Genomic DNA, 23,795 nt, shown 5'->3' with positions numbered 1-23,795 from the left:
AGGGCAAGGGGTAGACCAAGAGGGACATGGACAGAAGTAGTAAGAAATGATTTAGGTGCCAGTAATTAAAGAGTGGATATGGCAGTAAACAGAGCGGACTGGCAAAACAGGACTCATGTAGCTTATTAAAAAAAAAGGATTCATGTAGCTAAATCCATAATCCATATAATTGGGATAAGGCTTGGATGATGATGATGAAGAAGTTTCTCCAACATGCGATATTACATATGAATTCTTCCTAGTAGCACTTGAAACAAGATTTTAATCAAAGCTTTGTTTGGTTTTTGTTTAGCGTCTTTTCTAGATGCCTCCAATGATCTCAGTAATTTTCAAGAAATATTCCTCGATTGTCAAAAATCCTAAAATATAAATAATTTTGACCTACAATTGAGATTGATAATAAAGAGAAAGGAATAAGAATTGTCACTCAAATTTTCACAGAATCCACCAAAACTTGAACTGTGGATCTAAACTTATAAGATCAATAAATCTTAAGTGCCATATTTAGATCTAGACAAGAAAGCATCAGACAAACAAAAAATCATGATATCTGATTTTTTTTGATATTTGGGAAGAAAAAATGTATTGAATTCCTTTTTAGGCATAAAAAACTACTTGAAAATTTCTGTAAAAATTCTTAAAAACCAGGTAATCCAAGAATGACATAGCTAATGGAGGTTGAATAAACACCTGCTAATTCTGAATTATAGTAAAATTCTAAAATGCCAAACAATATGCTAATGGAGGTTGAATAAGCAAGATGATAGAAATTCCAAAATGCCAAATAATAAACAAAAACTGAATGAAAGAGGAAATATAATTATAGTGAAAAAGAGAATATGTTCTCAAGACAAAAGAATTTAACTAATAGACCTAAAGTTGATTAACAAATCTGATTACTATCAAAATCTTCATTGTTCTCCAAACTTCCTTCTTGTTTCTCTGGTGTCACGTTCTTGTGAATAATGAGAAAGGAGAAGATAGAAGAAAAAGAGGAGTATAGATCGTTGGTCTAACAAATACCACCTGGTAATTGTGTCTCTTTCTAATGAGATACCCTTTAAATTTATCCAAAATAACAAGAAAACCCCCAATGAGGCTGATATTATTATTAAACCCCTGACTATATATTTTCCTGTTAAAATAACTTTCCTCTTAACAAACTAAATATTCCAACAAGAATGGTTTACTCCATATGCTGGTAATGTTGGCTTACTTATGCATTAGTGCTAATTCTGATTAAACATAATGGGCTCAATGCATCATTTTTCTGTGGATTTGAGAGTACATTGTGTGGGATTGTTTTCTTGAAGTTTTTTGTTTAGGTTTTAGTGGTTTCTGTTGTAAGGCTTGAGTGTTCCTTGTAACTGATGTTAGTGGGACAGTTTCAGCTACTAGTCCTTTCTTTCTTTCTTTTCTTATTGTTCTTATCCTAAGGTATGCCGCCAGGGGCATACTTGTATTTTTGCCTTTTTTATAAAGATTAATATAAATAGAAAACTGGCGGCTGCCAGTAGTGAGTTTTGCTTTTCTTTCTATCATCCGTATCTTTCTCTCTCTCTCTCTCTCTCTCTCTCTCTCAGTCATCACAAGAAACAACATGGTATCAGAGCGGAATTTATAGGCTGGAGAAGACCTACGATCCTAGCATCAGTCTTTCCAAAGGGGATTGAACGTGGCTACTTTTGTTTCAGAAGAGAAAAACAAAAAACCCTAGCGGCGGCTTGTTTTTTCAATTTTCTCTGGCGGCTGTGCTTGTAGAAACCCTAGTAAGTCCTGCGGCTGTACTTCTGCTGAAACCCTAGTGGATCCATGAGACAGTTGCTAAAAACCCTAGCTGTGTCTGGCCGCGGGATGGTGCTGGTCTGCTGAAACCCTAATCGAAGGAGGGTGTTGATGGTGCAATGAAACCCTAGCAGGTTCTGATCTAGTGCTGAACAGGTGTGGTTTTGTTTCAGTTTATCTCAGTATTCGTTATCCAATGGTGTGTAGGGCTTATGCCTTGATTATATGATTACTAGTTTGAATAATTGGATGGTTAGAGTGGGGGAACCACATTCGGACTGACAGTAATGTCTGTATTGGTGGTGCTGAACCAATGACTGGACTATTTATTGTTCTATTTGGACTTTGTAGTGATTGATCTCTCATTCTCAGCAGTAGTTCTTGTGCTCTCAGCAATATTCAATAGTTTGTTGCTCACATTTTAGGAGTAAACCCTGAGTTGCCACATTCCAGTTGTGGCGGCTGTGCTGTTAGGTGGCATTTGGACTGGTTGGTTGTAATTTTCAATGGAAAGTCACGAACTGACCTCACCGGGGAACACCTCAATCCGCAACACAGCAGGTATGGGAGGTGAAACCATGGTGTTTCCCATGCCAATGACCCCCTTGAATGGTCTGAACTACCTCGAGTGGGCTAAGAGTGTAAAACTCTATGTAACAACAAGGGGTAAGGCCGGTTACATCAATGGAAGGGTGAAAGAACCCAAGGGTGATACAGCTGAACATGATAGGTGGGACCAAGAAAACAATATGGTGATGTCTTGGCTCCTTGCAACTTGGAACCTGATGTGAAGAATTTTATGTGGGCAGACACCGCTAGTGAGATTTGGGAACAAGCCAGAAGTACCTATTCTAAGCAAAGGAATTATGCCAAGATTTACCAACTACAAGCTGAGTCCTCTACCTGTAAATAGGGAAACCGTAGCTTGTCCTCATATTATTCAGCTCTTACCTCCATATGGAAGGAGTTGGATCATTATCAGGCCATAGAGTGGAAGCACGATGATGATGCTAAGGCCTACAGGAAGCTGATCTCTTAGCAACGAGTGTTTGCTTTCTTGTTAGGGCTGAACCCTGTATATGAACCATTAAGGGTGAAGATTCTAGGAAGCAAAGAATTGCTTACAGTACACGAAGTATACTCCCTTGTCCAATCTGAAGAAAGCAGGTGGAGTGTGATGGTTACAGCCGAGGGGGAGCAACAAGTTGCCTTGGCTGCGGTGAATATTAGCCCAACAGGGAAGAAAGGTGATCCTAAGAAGGCAGACGATAAAGATAAACTCTTTTGTACCCACTGTAGAAGGTCACGACATACACGTGACACCTGTTAGGACATCCACGGGAAACCCAAGTGGGCAGCAAAGAATCAAGAACAGGGTAAAGGTCACGTGAAAAGAACGAGTGCAGCACATGTGGCAACCCAAGACACTTGGGTTGCCGGTAGTACCCGGGACCCTCCTAATAAGCCTGATCCCAAGGAGGATATAATCAATTCTTTCAGAGAGCATCTGGAATCTTATGGTAGGGCATTGCGGCAATTGGACAGCTCAGTCACTGGTACTCCCTCTACCTCCTTTACATCTACTTTAGGTAATGTGGCTTCTGCATTCCATGTCACTCCCACAGATTCCCCTTGGATTATTGACTCAGGGGCCTCAAATCACATGACCGATAAGCCTAACCTATTCCATTCTTATAGCCTTTTGTCAGGAAGGGATAGAGTGAGACTTGCAGATGGTTCCTTTTCTTCCATTGCAGGTCAAGGATCAATATCCCTTCCCCATGGCCTTAACTTGAATTGTGTATTGCATGTCCCTCAACTTTCCCATAAATTTGCTTTCAATTAGTAGCATTACAAGTTTTTTAAACTGTAGTGCAACCTTTTTTGCTGACTCGTGTTTTTTAGGACCTAACTTCTGGGAGGACGTTTGGTAGAGGAAGCCTAGTGGACGGTCTCTACATTCTCGACAACAAAGCTGGTCTTTCCGTGTCATCCTCAGAGTCACATAGTCAGTCAAATAAGAGTTAAATTTTGTTGTGGCACAGTCGTTTAGGTCACGTTTCTTTCGAAGTAATAAAATGTTTGTTTCCACTTCTATTTAAGTCGTGTTCAGTGTTAGAGTTCATGTGTCAAACGTGTCGGCTGAGTAAACAATGTAGAACAACCTTTCATTCAAGCAATAAAAGATCAAATGTTCATTTTCATGTTGTGTATTCTGATGTATGGGGACCTACAAATGTAACATCTGAGGGTGGATATCGGTATTTTATTACATTGATTGATGATTACTCTCGCTATACATGGGTAATCCCTATGCGTAGCAGAGACGAGGTTCCAAAGATAGTGCAAGACTTCCAGAGGATGGTGTTTACACAATTCCATGTTGAAATACAGATCTTCCAATCCGATAATGCGAATGAGTACTTCCATGGGGAGCTAAATGAGTTCTTCGCCTCCCATGGGTCTATTCATAGAAGCTCATGCGCCAGAACACCACAGCAGAATGGGGTTGCAGAAAGAAAAAACAGACACCTCCTTAAGATAGCCCACGGGATGATGTTCCACATGAATGCCCCAAAAAGGTTTTGGGTGGATGCTATACTTACAACTGCGTATGTCATCAACCGCATGCCCTCCAGAGTATTGAATTACATGGCCCCTCATCAGTTACTGTACCCTCAGTCACCTTTATTTTCCATCCCCATGAGAGTCTTTGGTTGTCGGGCCTTTGTCCATGATTTGTCTCCATCTAGAGGTAAGTTAGACCCTCGGTCCATTCCTTGTGTCTTCCTGGGGTACCCATCCCTCTCAAAAGGGGTATCGGTGTTTTGATCCTGTCAGTCGTAAATACTTTGTGTCTATGGATGTGTCATTCTTTGAGTCTGAGCCGTTCTTCCCCCCTTCTCCTCAGGGGGAGAGCCGTAGTGTGGAAGAGGAGAAGCAGGTTCAGGTGTCTCTTCCTTCTATTCCGGACCTCACTCCCTTTCGTGTCTTCCAGCGTACTCGTCGAAGAGATCAACAGTGTGATAGAAATGTGAAGCAGCCAAACACTAAGCAACTAACATCATCAGAATCCCAAGAGGTAAGTCCAACCCCTAACCCTTCTTCCACCGTGGACGACCTAGACATCCCTATTGCTCAACGAAAGGGAGTCAGGTCGTGCACTACCAAACACCCCATTACCCACTTTGTTTCCTATGACCACATCTCTCCCTCGTACTGAGCCTTCCTATCAGCAATTGACTGCATCCCTGTTCCCAAGAATGTTGCAGAAGCCTTAAAATACCCTGAGTGGATAGATGCCATGAAGGAGGAGATTGATGCCCTCCACAAAAACCAGACTTGGGAATTGGTGGATCCTTCAGAGGGGAAAGAACTCGTGGGGTGCAAATGGGTGTTCATAGTTAAGCACAAGGCAGATGGAACAATTGAAATGTACAAAGCAAGACTAGTAGCCAAAGGGTACACACAGGTATATGGAGTTGACTACGATGAGACTTTTGCCCCGGTGGCTAAGATGAACTCAATTAGGGTTCTCCTATCCTTAACTGCTAACTTTGACTGGGAATTGCATCAACTGGACATAAAGAATGCCTTCCTGAATGGTGACTTGGAAGAAGAGGTATACATGGTTCAACCTCCTGGATTCTCTGCCAAGGGAGGGAAAAACAAGGTGTGCAAGCTAAGAAAGTCTCTCTACGGCTTAAAACAGTTTCCTAGATCCTGGTTCAGTAAGTTTCACATGGCAATTCAAGAGATGGGGTTCCAACAGTGCCAGTCTAACCATACACTTTTGTGAAGAGATGTCAGAAGCAGGTTACCGTATTGATAGTGTATGTAGACGGTATCATCATTACAGGGAGTTGGAGTTCAGAGATACATAAATTGAAACAACTCCTTGCATCCAAATTTGAAGTGAAAGATCTAGGACTCCTAAAGTATTTCCTTGGGATCGAAGTTGCCTGTTCAAAAAGGGGTATCTTTGTTTCTCAAAGTAAATACACCCTTGATCTATTACGGGATACATGTGAGTTAGGTGCAAGGCCGGCAGACACTCCTATGGATGCGGACCACAAGCTAGGTGACTGTATTGGTGAACCTCTGAAAGATGTAAAGTAGTTCCAAAGGTTAGTGGGAAAGCTGATTTATCTATCCATGACCCGTCCAGATATTGCCTATTCAGTTGGAGTTCTGAGCCAGTTTATTTACTCTCCTAAGAAGCCACACATGGAGGCAGCAGAGAGAGTCCTTAGATACTTGAAGAAACATCCAGGAACATGCCTACTATTCAGTAAACACAATCACCTAAAGGTGGAAGTCTTTATAGATGCTGACTGGGCAGGAGCCGTGGATGATAGAAAGTCCACTAGTGGGTATTGCACATTTGTGGGAGGAAATCTGGTGACCTGGAAGAGCAAGAAGCAAAGTGTGGTAGCAAGATCAAGTGCAGAAGCTGAGTATAGAGCTATGGCACATGGGGTGGCTGAAGTCCTTTGGCTAAAGAACTTCCTAGGTGAGCTTGGAGTTGCTGTTCATAATCCTATGTCTCTTTACTGTGACAACAAGGCTGCAATAAACATCGCCAGCAACCCGGTCCTACATGAGAGGACCAACTTCATAAGAGAGAAACTGGAAAAAAGGGAAATTTGTATTCCTTATGTCAACTCCAAGGACCAACTTGCTGATGTCCTCACAAAAGGACTTCCGTGTTCGCGACACAATGAGCTATGTGACAAGCTAGGCATGATAGACATCTTCAGCCCAACTTGAGGGGGAGTGTTGTAAGGCTTGTTCCTTGTAACTGATGTTAGTGGGACAGTTTCAGCTACTAGTCCTTTCTTTCTTTCTTTTCTTATTGTTCTTATCCTAGGATATGCCGCCAGGGGCATACTTGAATTTTTGCCTTTTTATAAAGATTAATATAAATAGAAGACTGGCGGCTGCCAGTAGTGAGTTTTGCTTTTCTTTCTATCATCCATATCTTTCTCTCTCTCTCTCTCAGTCATCACAAGAAACAACAGCTTCCTTATTCTTGATATACTTACAAGTTTATCTCCAATGTACATATACACATATGTTCTAGAAGTGAAACTGGATGATCTTAAGTTCATGAATGTTGAATTGCAAAATTCTGAGAAAATGGAATTCCTATTGCTGTATCTGCTCTTAATACATGTATGTGCTAGAGTTAAGATGGTTGGCAATTTTGATATGAATTTCTGTTCATGAATTTGCAGGGTGGAATTGTGTACTCTAACAAAGTTGTGATGATGTCATCAATCCACTCCAAAAGCAGGATTATTCGAAGTCTGAGTCATGGGTTGGAGCCCACCTTATCCATCCACAAGTGAGCAACATGCTTATGATACTGTTCCTTTTCCAGTGTGAACTGGAAAGGAACATGGCTTCCTATATATGAAATACTTTAAGGCTCATGTGCTTGTGTTGTCATACTAATATATTATAGCTATTATCAGAAACAATCATTTTTATTATCAGTTATATGAGAAACAGTCATCAAATCCTTACTGGTTCCTTATCATTTACACGTTTTTTAGGGAGAAATTGTTGCTTGCTCCTTATGGACTTGATGACACTGTATGGGATCCTTCTAAAGACAAACATCTTCCAGCAAAGTATTCAGCAGATGACACCAAGGGAAAAACCATTTGCAAAGTTGCATTGCTGCAGCAACTGGGCCTATCAAGACATGCTTCTAGTTCTACAACTGTTGTGAGTGTTTCACAGAAAATCGTCTTTACTGATAAATTCCACCCTTTGATCAACTAGTGAAAGTATAATACTTGGTTCAAGTCATGAAAAAGGAGTACGGAATAACAATAATAATTGTAGGAATGTTTTGACAATAAATCCTTTTGGAACCTACCTCTAGGATACCTGCTGTAATTTTATTTTTTCTACATGTTGCATCATTTTATGAACATTGACATCATTTTTTAACATAAGATCAGTGTTATCAAGGCACCATATTAGTCATTGATTAGTTACTTCAGGGCCATACCTACTGCATCACTAACTAGCTGGCAAATACCCATCAAATGGTCTGGGATGACCAAGTTTTTTTTTTTAAAGGAAATGTACATTGTATTAACTGAAAATAAAGTATACATGTATGATTCTTTGTACAAAGAGTTTCTGTACATTTATCAACCATTAAGAACCCCCGAAAAAAATCTATATTAAAAAGGGGATGAGAAAGGAACGTGCTATCCAGTCCATTCCTATCAAACTGAGGAAACTATGCCAAAGTTTTCTTGTTTCAACACAGTGAAGCCGCAGGTGTTGAGACATTATTTAAGAACATGTTACATGCCTGGACAGCTATCATAGGAAAGATAGTTACTATTGATGTCCTAAGAAGGGAATGTGCATCATTAACTGATTAAAAATCAGAGGAACAGGGGGGTTGAAAATGGAGGAAGGGAGGTTTCAGCAGACTGAGGTTTGAAGAAGATCTCTAAGGGTGGAAGCAAAGCAGTTCCTATTTGAAAGTCACAGGGTGAAAGGGAAGAAAGCTTTAAAAATCAGAGAAATTAATACAACCATGGTGTTGCTGGTAGGGGAAGAAGCATTGGTGTGGTTTCAGACTTTCATGGAAGATGCTGTTCAGGTGAGTAGGATGTCTGAATACAAAGATTCAATTGAGATTAATGGCAGGACGTATATAGCAGAAAGAAGGGAGAATCCTAAAGGAAGGTACGTGGTGCTTATGGAATTCTTTGGGGAAGGAAAAAAGCAGATGGTCTGCTTCCCTGAAGGTAAGAAGTGGAATGGCTGGGAAGAAGTTTCAGGGATTTTGAAGGACTTCATTACATGGGAGGAAGCTAGAGAAGAAACATAGGGTGTTTATGGAGACTCTAAAGTGAGGGAGCAGCCTCTGTGACTGTTTCAAAATGGACTCATCATTCTAACTCTAAGGGTCTGCACGCAAAGGACAAAGTAATTGTTTGAATCTTGGGGCTACTGTTTCACCTATGAATTTCAGATGTTTTTGTCTCAATAGAAAATCTGTGCAAAGCAAGGTTAGAGGGCTTTTTTGTTAAAGACCTCCATTCATCTGAAGTATGTTTGAGTAATGTAAACTTGGAAGATATCCCACGTTCAGTAAAGGTACTGGTTGATGGAATCTTTTATTCAGCCTGGGTAGTTATAGCCATTGAAGCTGAGCTATGGAGGGAAGAAGGTGAGAAGGTGAGAAGGTAGAAGAAGAATGGTTATGTGGAAGAAGTTAAGTGGATGCAGGAAAGGAGAAAGGAAATTACACTGAATTGGCAAAGCAAAATCTGGGGAGAGGAAAAGGTGAACTAAAAGAGGAAGAAGTTTGTAAGGCAAGGAAAGAAAGGGATGAGATACACGGCTGGTCTTATGTTGAGGCTCTGACCAATGAACCTCGACATGTGAAACAATCCCAAATTCAAATTTCAAATTTCAAAAGGGGTGGGTCAGCCAGCTGGTGTACCAGACTTGAACAGAACTGAGCTATTTGGGTCAAAGGTTATAACCCATCACGTGGCACTTTAAGTAATAGCGTGACGGGTAATAAGAAAAATGGGCCTGGGCTTTTAACACAGGGGCTGGGTACCTTCAAACATACTTTGGGCCCAGCTGTTGGGCGTCAAAGGGCAGCAGCACATGACATACTTAAAGGGCACGTGAGTCCTAAGGACAGCCCATTGATGGACGATAATTTTGGTCCATCTTCTTCCTCTTCGATCAAGTCAGTTACAAAAGGAAACTGAAAATATCAGAGGCAGTGTTCATCGATGATCTGGGTACAGAGTAAAGGGAAAACTCTAGTTTCTCCTGAAAAGTGAAACCCAAAATTTAATAGATGCGATGGTAAAGGTAAGGAGAAGGTGCAAGACCCAGATTCAAAGTTTGAAGAGACTTCCAGCGAGGGCGACTCAGACTCGAGTGAATACTCAATCTTGGGCAGCATAGATCAAACAGTGTGGATTGGTATGAATGAAGCAGAGAGTTTCAACACTGAAGAATTGTTCTCGGGAGAAGAAAGGGAAAAGTTGATCAATACAAAAGAAACAAAGGGAATCTAGGTGGGCAGTACATGTAGTCGAAGTTGAGCAGATGACACCCTCCCCTGGCTTTAGAGAGATTACCTCCAGTGTTCCAGCAAAACAGGATGCACAGGAAGTGAGTCAAGAGGAGACTTTGGAGATGAGTATGGAGGCAATAGAGAAGGGTGTACTTGAAAAGGTTATTGGCGCAACCAGAATTGTTAATAATTCCATTCCCACTCAACACAGGCAAATTTCAGGGGTTGATTCTGATATGCTGGGCTTCAAACAGGACTTCCCAACCACACTTGTCTTCGATCCTCATCCAACGTCTCCAAGTAAGCGTGTCCTTTCAGTTTTGGCTACTGATATGTGTGCTCTGCCTGAAACAAGTACACCAGCTACCCAGCCTGATTGGTTAAGGAGGGAGGGTGGAGATGGGATTGTGAGATTAGAAGAGGGAGAGGTAGAAGATAGGAGGGGGAGGGAAGAGGAGGTGGAAAGGATTTGGGGCCTAATCAGTGCGTTTCTTGATGATTGTAAAAAGAGGAAGAGATAAGTCAGGAGGGTGTGCAAGAAAAGGATGACCCAATCATAAGGGAGAATACACAAGATCAAGGAATTCAGAAGATGAAGATGTATTCTAGAAAGAGTGAAGAAAAAAAAAAGCATAAGAAGAAAAAGACAGAAATAGAAAGGCTGATCTCTGATGTAGATGATGATATCGAATTTAGTGGGAGAGGAGATAGACGGAAACAACCAAAGTAGGGAGGGAAGAATAAAAAGAGGGTTCAAATTAAAAGGTGAAAACATGAAATTAATTAGTTGGAATGTAAGAGGTTTGGGGAGTGCAAGGAAAAGGAGTGTGATAAAAGACCTAATGAAAAGAGAGGATCCTAATGTGGTAATGCTGCAAGAGACCAAATTAACAAAACTGGATAGAAGGTTGATCAGTAGCACGTGGAGATCGAGAGGAATAAGATGGGTTGAGGCTCCATACTATGGGGCTTCAGGGGGTATAGTGATATTGTGGAAGGATGAAGTTCGAAGCAATGGAAGAATTGATAGGTAGGTATACCATATCATTAAAATTCAAGAGCATGGAGGATGGATTTAATTGGGTGTTAACTAATGTCTATGGACCAAATAGTTATAGAGAGAAGTGATATGTGGAAGGAACTGTATGCAATTTGGGGTTTGTGGGAAGGTGCTTGGTGTTTGGGAGGAAACTTAAATGTGATAAAATTTTCCAATGAAACTTCTAATCCCAATCAATCTATCACCACCAGTATGAGGAAATTTAATGAATTCATAGACATGTGTGAATTGAAAGAGATCCCCTTGTTGCAAACCAATTTCACTTGGTCCAATTTTCAGGAAAACTCATTATGCTCAAAACTGGATAGATTTCTGTTCAATATAGGGTGGGAAAATCGTTGGGAAGGTTTGGTTTCCAAAGCATTGCCTAGAGTCACTTCAGATCACCACCCCATTAGATTAGGAACAGAAATCTTTTTACATGACCCTACTCCTTTTAAATTTAAAAACATGTGGTTGATGCATCCCGATTTTATTCGGAAAGTGGAGGAATGGTGGAAGGAGGAATTAAGGGGAATAATGTGGGAAGGAATCAAATTCCATAAGAAATTGCAAAGATTAAGATCTAAAATAAAGGAGTGGAATAGGGATCATTTTGGAAGGTTAGAAGAAAGGAAACTGACTCTAATTTCCCATATTGAAGAGTTGGACAATGTGGAAAGTGAGAGATACCTCCATGCGAAAGAGAGGGACTTGAGATGGAAATCAAAGAAAAAATTGGAAAAGTCCTTAAGAGAGAGGAAATATCTTGGAGACAAAAGTCAAGACAAAAATGGATGAAGGAAGGGGATGGGAATACAAAATTCTTTCATGCTATTGCCAATGGAACAAGGCGCAAAAACTTTGTGGCTAGGTTGGAAATCAATGGAGAGATGATCTCAAATCAAGATGAAATTGCTAGAATCTTTGTGGACCACTTTAAATCCCTTTACAGGAGACCTTTGGAGGATAGGTTGAGTTTAGAAGGATTAGACTGGTCTTTACTAGATGAGGAGGCAGCAAATTGGCTAGAAAGTGATTTTGAAGAGGAAGAAATAAGAAGGCAGTGTTCTCCTTGAATAGGTCTAAAGCACTGAGCCCAGATGTATTCACAATGGCTTTCTATCAAGATTGTTGGGAAGTGTTGAAAGATGATTTACTTGAAGTCTTTAAGGAATTCTCAAATACACATATTGTTAGCCTTGGAGTTGATGCAACTTTCTTGGCCTTGATTCCAAAAAAAAGGTGATGCTAGCCATCCAAAGGATTTCCAACCCATTAGTCTAGTGACCAGCGCCTACAAGATAATTGTTGAAGTCTTATCATTGAGGATGAAAGTAATTCTTGTTTCTCCCCTCCCTCATCAGTCAGTATCAAGGAGCTTTTGCTCATGGGAGACAAATAGTTGATCAAATTCTAATAGCCAATGAATGTGTAGAGGAGATGAAGAGATCTAGGAAGGAAGGTTTTGTGTGCAAATTGGACTTAGAAAAGGTCTATGACATGATAGATTAAGGTTTTTTGAAAAAAGTTTTGCATCAATGGGGGTTTGGGGAGAGATGATGCAATTGGATTCTTGGGTATGTACGATCTTGTCATTTTTCTGTCCTTGTTAATGGAGTAGTAAAAGACTTCTTTCCTGCTTGCAGAGGGTTAAGGCAAGGTGATCCCCTTTCACCCTTTTTACTTTAATGGCAGATGTCTTTAGTGGACTCCTCTCTAAGGTAGACAGAAAAGATGACTTTAGGGGTTGGATAGTGGGTAGAGAAAACGTTCCAATTTCTCATCTCCAATTTGTAGATGATATCATTATTTTTTGTGAAGGGGAAGACATCAGGAAAGTCGAGAGATTGAAAAATCTAATCAAGAAGTTTGAAAAAGTGTCAAATCTGAAATTCAATTTGGACAAGAGTTGCATAGCAAGGATTAATATGGAGGGGATGGTCCTACATAGGATAGCAGAATGCTTAGAATGTCATATCACCCCTTGGCCTTTGACCTACCTAGGGCTTCCTCTAGGTGCAAACCCGAAGGAAAGCAGTTTTTGAAACCCAGTTATAGAAAGATGTGAAAAGAGATAGACTACTTGGAAGAGAAGTTTTATCTCTTTGGGAGGTTGGATCACTCTGATAAAATCAACTTTGTGTAACCTACCCATCTATTTCCTCTCTGTTTTTAGGATTCCACCAAGAGAAGAAAAGAAATTAGAAAAAATTATGAGGGATTTCCTTTAGGAGCCGGGAGAGACTAGAAAGGACCACTTAATAAACTGGTAGATTGTGTGTAAAAGAAAGGAAGAAAGTGGTTTAGGTCTAGGGAATGTAAGGAAGAATAATGCAGCTCTGTTAGGGAAATGGTTACGGAGATGGCCTCTTGAGAGAGAAAATTTGTGGGTTGAGGTAGTGGCAAGGATACATGGTAGATTGGAGAACAGCTGGGACGCTGGTGTATTGCGTAGAGCTACTTCATTGCCTCCTCCCTCAGTTTCTCAGGTACATCAGGTATAATGTTGGCTCAGGGAATTTAATTCAGTTCTAGGAAGACACTTGGTTTGGTGACTAGCCTTTAAAGGAGGTGTTTCCTTCTTTTTATTCTTTTTCTTTGTATAAAAATAAGGTCATTTCAATTTTTCTTATTCTTCCTTCTTTGCCTTTGAGTCTTAATTGGGATCTCGGATTTTGAAGGGGTTTGAGGGATGAGGAAGCAACTTGTCTATCAGAGCTTCTCCTTCTTCTTGATAGTGTCTGCTTAGAGCTTCCTTGTCCAGATAGAAGAGTTTGGTTCCCAAGCTCTAAAGGTTCCTTTTCTTGTGCCTCCTTTTTAAAGCTCTTTGTCAGTCCCCTTCCTTTCTGTCCTTTTGGAAAGAAGTGTGGTTTCAGGTGATTTCCCCTAAAATTCAGGCCTTCTGTTGGGAAGTGGCATTTTCTGTGTATTCCCTGAATTGGTGCACTCTATGCAAATCTGATGGTGAATCTTGTTACCATTTACTAATTTCCTGTTCATTTGCTACAGATATATGGAATTGGTTTTTCTCTTTGTTTGGGTGTAGGTGGAATATGCCAACAGAGATAAAAATGCTGTTTGACCCATCTACATTTGCTTTACCGAAGAAGAGGGGAAGAGTAATGTGGAGGTACACTAGAGCAGCAGTGGTGTGGACCTTGTGGAAGAGAGAAATGCCAGAATCTTCCAAGAGAAAGAAAGGAGCAAACGACAAATTCTGGAGTGTGTACTGACTAGGGTTATACACTGGCTATAAACGTTGGAACTATTCAAAAAATTCACATTTGATGATATTTGGAGGAATTGGCCTTTAGTGGTTTCTAGCTCAGTGCAGAAGGTTAAGGCAAGGTTAGCTTGGACACCTCCTATTTGAAGGATTTCTGAAACTAAACTTCGATGGGAGTTGTCAAGGCAACCCAGGCCCAGCTGGAATAGGAGGGGTCGTCAGAGACAAGGAAGGAAATTTAAGAGCACTCTTTTCAGGACCGATGGGGAATGGAGACTCCTTAAAGGCAGAATTGTGTGCAGCCCTACAAGGCGTACAGATTGCAAGAGTTAGGATTGGAAAATTTGGTGATAGAAGGGGACTCCAAGGTGGTGATGGGTTAGCTAAAACACCCAGATTCAGTGATTTGGGCTTACAGATATGAAATGAAGAAATTCAAATGGATAACTCAGCAGATGGATGTAACTATACAATGGGTGGGGAGGGAGGCAAATGCTTTTGCTGATTCTCTAGCTAAACAAGGAGTAACTAGGGATCAGTTGTACTGGGCCCACTTGTAACTCTATGATGTTTCTGTATTGATGAGTGAGGCTGCACCTCGCACCTCATTTTGGGATGCTTGTAGCAGGCTCTTTGTCATTTGCTTCTAAAGAGATCAATTGAATTTTTATCTATCAAAAAAAAAAAATCATCTCCACTAAAACATGTAAAAGAAGATAGCCAACTTCGTATCATGTTGAGTGCATAGTTCATAACCACCTCTTCTGGATTAAACTTCTGTTCAAAAAGCCTGTCAGTCCTCTCATTCCAGATTACCCACATAACTGCCAAAGGCACCACAGCCCAGCATGCTTTGCCTCACTTGGACATCCCCTGAACTTGCCAACCAGCTAAGAAAGCCTTCACCAATGCAGGAAAACATCCATGGGCAGGGACAGCTTTACTAAAATGATTCCAGACTTTGAACACAAGATCTGGAAGATTGACTCCCTTTCTAGCAAGCATTTCCTTAGTTAAACACCCTTTCCACGTCACCACCCAAGTAAAAAACTAACTTTTGATGTAGCTGCTGTCTCCCAAATGGTCTTATATGGGAAAGATCTGTCCTGCTCACCCAATAAACCATAGTAGAAGGATATGACTGAAAACATACCTGATTTGGGGAATCAATTGGCCACCTCCTCTTAAATTGTGAGATAGCTTTTGAGCTTTGGCATCCTTCCTCGACCTTTTGTGGAATGGCAGTTTTGGTCCGGTTCCTTCAAACAGTGTGTGATTTCATCCTTCAGTGGAAAGAGGTAAACTGGGTCTGAAGGGAAGGCAATCATTCATGCTGTGATGTGGAGCATTTGGGAAGGAAGTGCAATAGAAAATTCTTTTAAAATAAAAGCTCTTTCTTGGCTGATCTGAAAAAACATACCTCTTCCTTGTTATACTCTTGGACGGTGTCAGCTAAACTGTTCTCTGGAATCAGCTATGGGGTTCTGAACAGAAATCTCTTGGAAGTTCTAAGGTCCTCTCCCTTAATCCTCCAGTCCCCCATTTGCTATCCCTTAGACCACCCGCTGATTTCATCCTGCATTTCGATGGAAGTGTAAGTCACTTTGAGGAAGTGATGGCTGGAATTGGAGGAGTTATCTTAGAGCTGATGGATCTTAGAGCTGATGGTTTTCTGATTTGGGCTTATAGTGGTCCAGTCACTGCTAGGGATGCTGCCTCTGAAGCTGAAGTTCAAGTCCTTCTTGAGGGCCTCAGATTTGCTTAGCCTTTGATCTCTGGTTCGATCGCTGTGGAAGGGGATTCTAGAATAGTGATCGGTTGGACAACCAAGTTGGAGACAGGCCCTTGGAGGATGGCTCACTTCCTGCATGAGATTCACTATCTTTCCTCTGTCCTTTTTTGCTGCTATAGATGGATTCCAAGATCCTTGAATCAAATAGCTGATCTCTTGGCAAATTCTGGTTGGAATAGGAATTAGTGCTAATAGTTGAAATTTGTCTTGAGTGGGCTTTTGGCTTTTTTTATATCAAAGCCCTTTTTTTGTATATCCTCTCTTGTATTATCTCCCCCTCTTTTGAATAATAGTTACCATTTTTTTCAAAAAAAAAATGTTTGGACCATTTCCACTTTCTAGAATCCTGCTCTTGTAGTTTTTTTTTTTTTTTTTTTGAGAAAGGTATAGTATATTGTATTAATAACAAAACAAGGTCCTTTGTACAATGAGAGACTGTACATGACAAGCCACTATGGACACCCCAAAAAAAATCACCCTTTAAAAAGAAGAACAGGTTTCATTTCTAAATACATTATGGACAGACAACCAGGTCTTTAATAACCCTACTGATGCATTAATCACCACTGCTTCTGAAGCCAGCTTCTGCTAAAGAATTCTGCAGTTCCTTTCCATTCAGATGACCCACAAAACTGTGGCCGGGATAGAGGACCAACAAACCTTTTGGTGAGATACCGCTCACCTCGGAAGACCCTTCGAGGGTGGCTTTACCTCCTGAAACAGAAAGTGGAGAGGAAGGAGAGAAGGGAAGGTAGGAAAAGAGGGATTCAGTGAGAGAGATACAGGGGATATTCATTCATGCCTTTCATTGTAAGAGTATGGCCTTATATAGTTGGCCTACAGGTGTAATCATTAGAGGGAATATCCTCTGATTGGCAGGATAACTAACTTTGGGAAATATCATGGAGGGAATATCTTTTGTCGGCAGAATCACCCTCTCTGTGTGTAACTAATTCTGAGGCTCTGTCGCCTGTCCCTGAGGCTTTGTCGCTTGTCCTTTTTGCCTCCTTGAGTACTGCTGATGGGTAGTGGCCTGCTCCACTCCCTTTGTTGGGTTCGGGGAAGGTATTTGGGTCCCAACAATTCCTCCCTCCTTAGCATTGACCTTGCCCTCAAGGTCTAGGTTGGGAACCTCTCATTCAGCCTTAGATAAGGTTCCCAGGTGGCATCTTCTGGGGGCAGCCCGGCCCATTCTACCTTGGCTTCTGGTACAACCTGCCCATCTCGTCAAACCCATCGGAAATCCACAATTTTGATGGGCTCTGTGTAAATGTCCCCTTCTTCAGTGAAATGGGTTAAGCTAGATGAGATAGGAGTATGATTTCCCACAGCCTTCTTGAGAAGAGAGATGTGAAACAGCAGATGAAGCTTCGAGGTAGCAGGGAGGTCCAATCTGTAAGCAACATGGCCCACTCTTTCCAGCACCTTGTAGGGCCCATAATACCTGGGAGCTAGCTTGTGCCAAGCCTGTCTTACCACTGAGACCTAGCGGTAAGTTTGGAGCTTAAGGTAGACAAAATCACCCACCTGAAACTCTAATGGGCGGTGGTGAAAGTCATAGCTGATCTTCATTCGTTGTTGGGCCTTTTTCAAATTGGCCTTGAGCAGTCTAAGGATCTCGTCTCTTTCCAGTAGGCGAGTCTCTACTTCTGCCACCTTGGACGACCCATATTCATAGGGTAATATGGGAGGGGGTTCTCTGTCGTCTAGGGCCTTGAAGGGTGTCATCCCTGCAGCTGACTGATAAGTTGAGTTGTACCAGTATTCTGCCCACAGAAGCCAGTGGGCCCATTGTCTAGGCTTCTCCCCTATGAAGCATCTAAGGTAGGCTTCTAAGCATCGATTAATGACTTCAATCTGTCCATCAATTTGTGGGTGATAGCTGGTGGATGGGTGCAGTTAGGTTCCTTGCAATCTGAAGTACTCCTTCCAAAATGAACTTAGGAAGGCAGGGTCACGGTCCGAGACAATGGATCTTGATGTTCCATGCAGTTTTGCCATGTCCCGTATGAAAATGTCGGCCACCATTGCTGCAGTGTAAGGGTGAGGCAAAGCAGAGAAATGGCTATACTTGGTGAGGTGGTCAACCACTACCATGATGACCCATTTTTCTGCAAAACGATGAAGTCCCGTGATGAAATCCATGGAGAGGTCTTCCCACACTTGCGCATTCCTACCCAATGGTAATGGCTGCTGAGTCTTTTTAGGGTCTGTAGCACCCCTGAATGTCCTCCCAACGCGGAATCATGAAACAACCGTAGCAGTTCAGTTTTGTGGGTGGAATTTGGAGCAACCACAAACCTACCCTTGAAGAAAAGATCAGGTCCCACAATTTGGTAACCCGGAACTTGAGAAAGGTCACGTTTCCACTTTTCCCTGATGTCTTGCAGCTGTGGATCAGATCTGGCTTCTTGTTGTATAGCTTCAAATAAGGGAAAACAGGGCTGAGAGCAGGTTAGTTGGGCCAGCTCTTCTACCTGTGATAAGGCATCAGCTACTTTATTAGCAGGCCCAGGTTTATACTCGATGTGGTAGTCGAATCCCATTAGTTTACTAAGCCATTTTTGCTGCTCCGGGGTGTGCACCCTTTGTTCTGCTATGTACTTCAAACTTCATTGGTTTATCCCTATGATAAATTGGCGTTCCAATAGGTATGTACGCCATTTATGTACTGCCATTACCACGACCATCATTTCCTTGACATAGGTGGACTGATTTTGGTGAGCTGTTGAGAGAGCCTTGCTGAAATAAGCAATGGGTTGCCCCTTCTGCATCAGAACGGCCCCCACTCCGACACCCGATGCATCAAACTCTATCTCAAAGGGCTGAGAGAAATCCGGAAGAGTGAGGACCCGTTGGGCATCATCAGCCCAACCAAAAGAATCCTTCTTTAACAGGTGTGTTAGAGGGGCGGCCATAAGCCCATACCTCTTAATGAAGCGCCTATAATAACCAGTAAGCCCAAGAAAACCCCTGAGAGCCTTTACAGTAGTGGGCTTGGGCCATTTTTGGATGGCATCTATCTTTTCTGGGTCTGCCATGACCCGCCCTATAGCAACCACATGGCCTAAGTACCGAATCTGTCTTTGTCCAAAGGAGCACTTTGTCAATTTGGCATGCAACTGGTGCTCTCTCAGAATTGTGAGGGTAAGTTTCAGATGTTTCATATGGGTGCCCCAATCCTTGCTGTAAACCAAGATGTCATCGAAAAATACCAGAATAAATTGCCTTAGGAAAGGCCTGAAGATGTCATTCATGAGGGCCCGAAAGGTGGAGGGGGCGTTGGTAAGACCAAACGGCATAACCAGAAACTCATAATGGCCATCGTGGGTCCTAAAGGCTGTCTTGTGGATATCAGCCTGGTGAACCCGGATCTGATGATACCCGGACCGCAGGTCCAGTTTCGAGAACACTTGTGCTTCCCCTAACTCGTCCAACAGTTCATCAATGAGGGGTATTGGGAACTTGTCCTTCACTGTAATCTGATTCAGGGCCCGGTAATCTACGCAAAACCGCCAACTACCATCCTTCTTCTTCACTAGGAGTACGGGGGATGAAAATGGGTTGATGCTGGTCTGTATATGCCCCTTGTCCATTAGCTCTTTTACTGCCTTCTCAATTTCTAGCTTTTGGAAATAAGGGTATCTATATGGCCTCACATTGGCTGGTTTGGAATCTGGTAAGAGGGGTATTTGATAGTCATGGGCCCAGGGTGGAGGTAACTGGTTCGGTTCCTTGAATATGTCACCAAGTTGATCGAGGATCGATCTTAGGGTCTGGTGTTGGGCTTCAGTGGGTTGGTCACAGTCTTGATTGTTTAAAATTGGAACTGTGGGCCGAATGCCTAAGTGCATAAACAAGGGTTGTCCAGTATCCTTGGAGGCCCATATTTTAGAGGCTAAAGTATCACCTCGGGGACTAGGGGGCCGCACCCCTTGCAAATGGCAGGTCTGTCCATTTTGGCAAAAATCCAGTCATTCTGGCCCAATCACACGGTGTAGGACCTAGACCACGTAACCAATGGATTCCCAAAATAATATCAGCCCCCGAGAATTCCAATGGGTGGAGATCTACCACGAAATTATGGCCCTATACGAGGATCCTTTCCTTCTTACATACACCATCACAGATCAGCCAGCCAATCTTCCCTCTACTCGCATGGACTGAAGAGGGTCGAGGCCCATGAGAGCGTGTAGGGAGATCTCAGCTCCAACAGGTTCTGGTTCGCCTGATATTAGCTCACAGTCTTCGATGTGCTTTGGTTCTGTCCCCTCCGGTTCTCCCTCTATTTGAAGGAGAAATACTCGCTGGACCCGACACTTATGGCCCGGCCCGAACTTATCATCACAGTTGTAACAGAGGCCCTTCTCGCGTCGGGCCTGGATCTCAACCCACGAGAGGCGCTTGAAAGGCACAGTGGGCCTGGGCAAGATGGGCTTCTGAGAATCCCCAACTTGTTTCTGGGGTTGCTGTTCGGCCCGCTGGAGAGCCCTCACATTCGGATAGGATGGCTTGCTGGTCCTGCGCATGCTATCAATCTTCTCTTCTTGCAAGTGAGCCATACCCACCGCCGCCATGACTGTCGCTGGTCGAAGAGCTCTCACTTCCAGGCGAATGTCTTCTCTGAGACCTCCCACAAAACACCCAACCAAGGCCTTCTCCGGCCATCCATGTACTCTGGTCGCCATTCTTTCGAACTCAAGCTGGTAGTCTGCTACTGTCTGTTTTAGTTGAGTGAGGAGTTCGTCGTAATCCACGAACGCCATCGGCCCAAAACGGATGCATAGAGCTTCCGTGAACTCCGCCCAAGTTACCTGAGGATGGGTTTGTCGATACCACCGGAGCCAGAGAATAGCGTCTCCTTCTAGGTGAATGGAGGCGATGGTGACGTGCTGGTGTGCAGGGATTTCATGATACTCGAAGAATCTCTCTGCTCTGAAGATCCAAGGAATGGGATCTCCACCGGAATAGTTTGGAAATTTGATTTTAGTAACCTTTCCGGCGGGGTAACCCCCAGTTCCCTGGCTACCGGAAATAGAGGCGTCGGCCCCTGTTGGCTGACTGGTCTCGCCGGACTGTTGTTGGGAGAAGAGGTTAGAGATGACCACCTTGAGATTCCTGAGTTCGTTCATACTTGGTGGAACCCAATCTCAAGTTGGTCGACTCTATCTTCCATGGTAGATGATCTTGTCTGCGGCATAGCTGGTCTGCAACCTTGCTCTGATACCAACTTGGTGAGATACCGCTCACCTCGGAAGCCCCTTCGAGGGTGGCTTAACCTCCTGAAACAGAAAGTGGAGAGGAACGAGAGAAGGGAAGGTAGGAAAAGAGGGATTCAGTGAGAGAGAAACAGGGGATATTCATTCATGCCTTTCATTGTAAGAGTATGGCCTTATATAGCTGGCCTACAGGTGTAATCATAGAGGGAATATCCTCTGATTGGCAGGATAACTAACTCTGGGAAATATCATGGAGGGAATATCTTCTGTCGTTAGAATCACCCTCTCTGTGTGTAGCTAATTCTGAGGCTCTGTCGCCTGTCCTTTCTGCCTCCTTGAGTACTGCTGATGGGTAGTGGCCTGCTCCACTTCCTTTGTTGGGTTCAGGGAAGGTATTTGGGTCCCAACACCTTCCCTTTTTTAGATATACCCTGGATTTGCCATCCTTTTAACAGATCCTTCACCGACCCAGGAACACACCAGTCCAAGTTTATAGCATCAACAAAGTGGTTCCAAATTGAAGCACTGAAGCTACAGTGCTGGAATAAGTGGCTTGATGCCTCCACCTCCCGGTTACAGAAGACACATAGCACTCAGGGTCATTAAACCCCTTCTTCACCAGCATGGCCTTAGTCAAGCATTTGTCTAAAAAAGCCACCCAGAAGAAGAGTTTCACTTTAGAAGGGGCTGATGTTCTCCATATAGATTTGCTCGGGAAAGGCTCTCTTGCCTCTCCTACAAGGCCCGAATAAAAGGACTTGACAGAGAACTCTCCAGAGCTTGTCCACTTCCAGCATCTTGTGTCTTGGATTTACAAATTCAGCTGCTGATTTTGTAGGATTTTGAAAGACAGGCCACCAGATCCACCTTCCAATCATTAAAACCTCTCCTAAAGGAAGGTGTCCATGAAATCGTATTATTTTCCACCACAAAAGTCTGCCACTAAGGCTGACCTGTCTACAGCCACGGAAAAGAGAGCCAGGAAAGCATCTTTTAGAGCACTATCCCCACACCAAGGGTCCATCCAACAGCGTAACCTCTTCCCATCCCTCACTTTGAGCTTTAAGCCTTCAGTAAACTTATCAAAAGCTCTACAAATGCCTTTTTACACTGCACACCCATAAGAAAGATTGAAAACCTCCAGATTGTAGTTGATTGCTGATTGTGCAGCAGAGCTAACAAGCCAATCACTTGTTGCAATTTCCAGTCATAAAAACTCCTTCTAAAGGAATGATTCCAATTATAGGATGTTCTTTCTACCTGATTAAGCATCAACTTAGTTAGCTAATTAACCACATAGTTGCCAAGCTATAATACCTGGATTCTTGAATATGCCTAGAGTAGAGTACCAATATCGGATACTTTAGATGTACTTCATAGCATTAACACTTTTAAAATATGTAGTGTGTTTTAACAAATTATACTATAAAAATATCTGTGCATGTTAGAAATTTGATTGAATTTGTCACAAGTCTTGAGAAATGGCACTAGGCTTCAAAAACTAGATATGAATACATGATATAAGCAATATTATATGGGATACCCCGGCCTGTATATATGTCCAGAACTTTAGAAAATGGAGAATCATATCCCTATTACCCATGTCCTTATCTGAATTTGGGTTTTGGCCTGTGAGAACATAAAACACCATTGTAACCATATTTGTCCTGTTACTTCATTTCATGTTTCTTTATATCATTACCACTTTTTTGCACTATTCCATTTGATACTGGTGCATTGGAGGGTCTAGAGTTTTCTGCATTCCAATGTGTCATCATATTGTTGCACATAAACCTGTTGATATTTTTTCTATTTAATGAACTTTATTAATTGAATGCAATAAACTCTTACTCTTACTGATAGAGGGAAAAGAATTCTGACAGAATGATGTGTATCAGGTTGGATGTATCTATTCAAACTTCACTGATGTTGACATAGAGAATCTGAAGTCAGCTTTCCGGCTTGCATCTAGAAGGGGGGCTCAGGTTTTCACATTTACCATGGTTGCAATTAAAGTATTAATTTAGAAATTCTGTAGTGGATGTAATTGTTTGGCTTGTTCTTTTTACAGTTCATCTTTATGGGAACTAGTAAAGTAGAAAGTGTAAACACAGCATTGGAGTTATTTAAGAAAGAGATCAAGGTAAACACTTTGCTGTATTTTGGTTATAATTCATAGTTCTTATTCTCTTGTTCTCCATGCATTCATGGCAATTCTGTTAAAAATATGCCAACTATAATGGGCTTACACTTTCATCCTAATTATTATTATGCACATAGTAAGATCATCATCATCATCCATGCCTTATCCCAACTATAATGGGTCAGCTACATGAATCCTGTTTTGTGAATCCGTTCTATTTAAAGCCTGTGCATTTGGTAAGGTGAAATTAATAATTTACCTGTTTAATACTTTCAGTATGGTACATAAACAGTATAACACTTAACTAAGTTAAGAAGAGCATTATCTTGTCACAGAGAAAAAGAAGAAGAATTAGTAAAGTCAACTAAGCTTTATCATAACTATTTTAGGTAGGCCCTTCTCAATCAGATCCTTTTAAGAAACTAAACAGACAACCTAGCAACAACTTCCCAAGTTCCAAGATATTGTGACTAGCTGTTCCTTCATGTGTGACCTTTATGGTATGGACAGCAGT

At 42.1% G+C, this 23,795-nt stretch overlaps 1 protein-coding gene across 2 annotated transcripts in view; it reads left to right on the top strand.

Moving 5' to 3' along the window:
- Positions 1-23,795, top strand: part of LOC148850723 (UDP-Glycosyltransferase superfamily protein) — a 61,243-nt gene that overhangs the window by 29,555 nt on the left and 7,893 nt on the right. For both annotated transcript variants that reach the window (XM_088944001.1, XM_088944002.1), the window contains exons 13-16: positions 7,023-7,132; positions 7,344-7,518; positions 23,037-23,123; positions 23,210-23,281. In XM_088944001.1, the coding sequence (XP_088800127.1) occupies positions 7,023-7,132; positions 7,344-7,518; positions 23,037-23,123; positions 23,210-23,281 (444 nt within the window). The remainder of the gene's footprint in view (positions 1-7,022; positions 7,133-7,343; positions 7,519-23,036; positions 23,124-23,209; positions 23,282-23,795) is intronic.

This window comes from Nelumbo lutea, chromosome 5, assembly GCF_056320005.1.
Source record: "Nelumbo lutea isolate HS-2025 chromosome 5, American lotus-T2T, whole genome shotgun sequence".
NCBI lineage: Eukaryota > Viridiplantae > Streptophyta > Magnoliopsida > Proteales > Nelumbonaceae > Nelumbo > Nelumbo lutea.
Note: the sequence above shows the minus strand (reverse complement) of the source record. Positions and strands in the feature narration are given on the sequence as shown.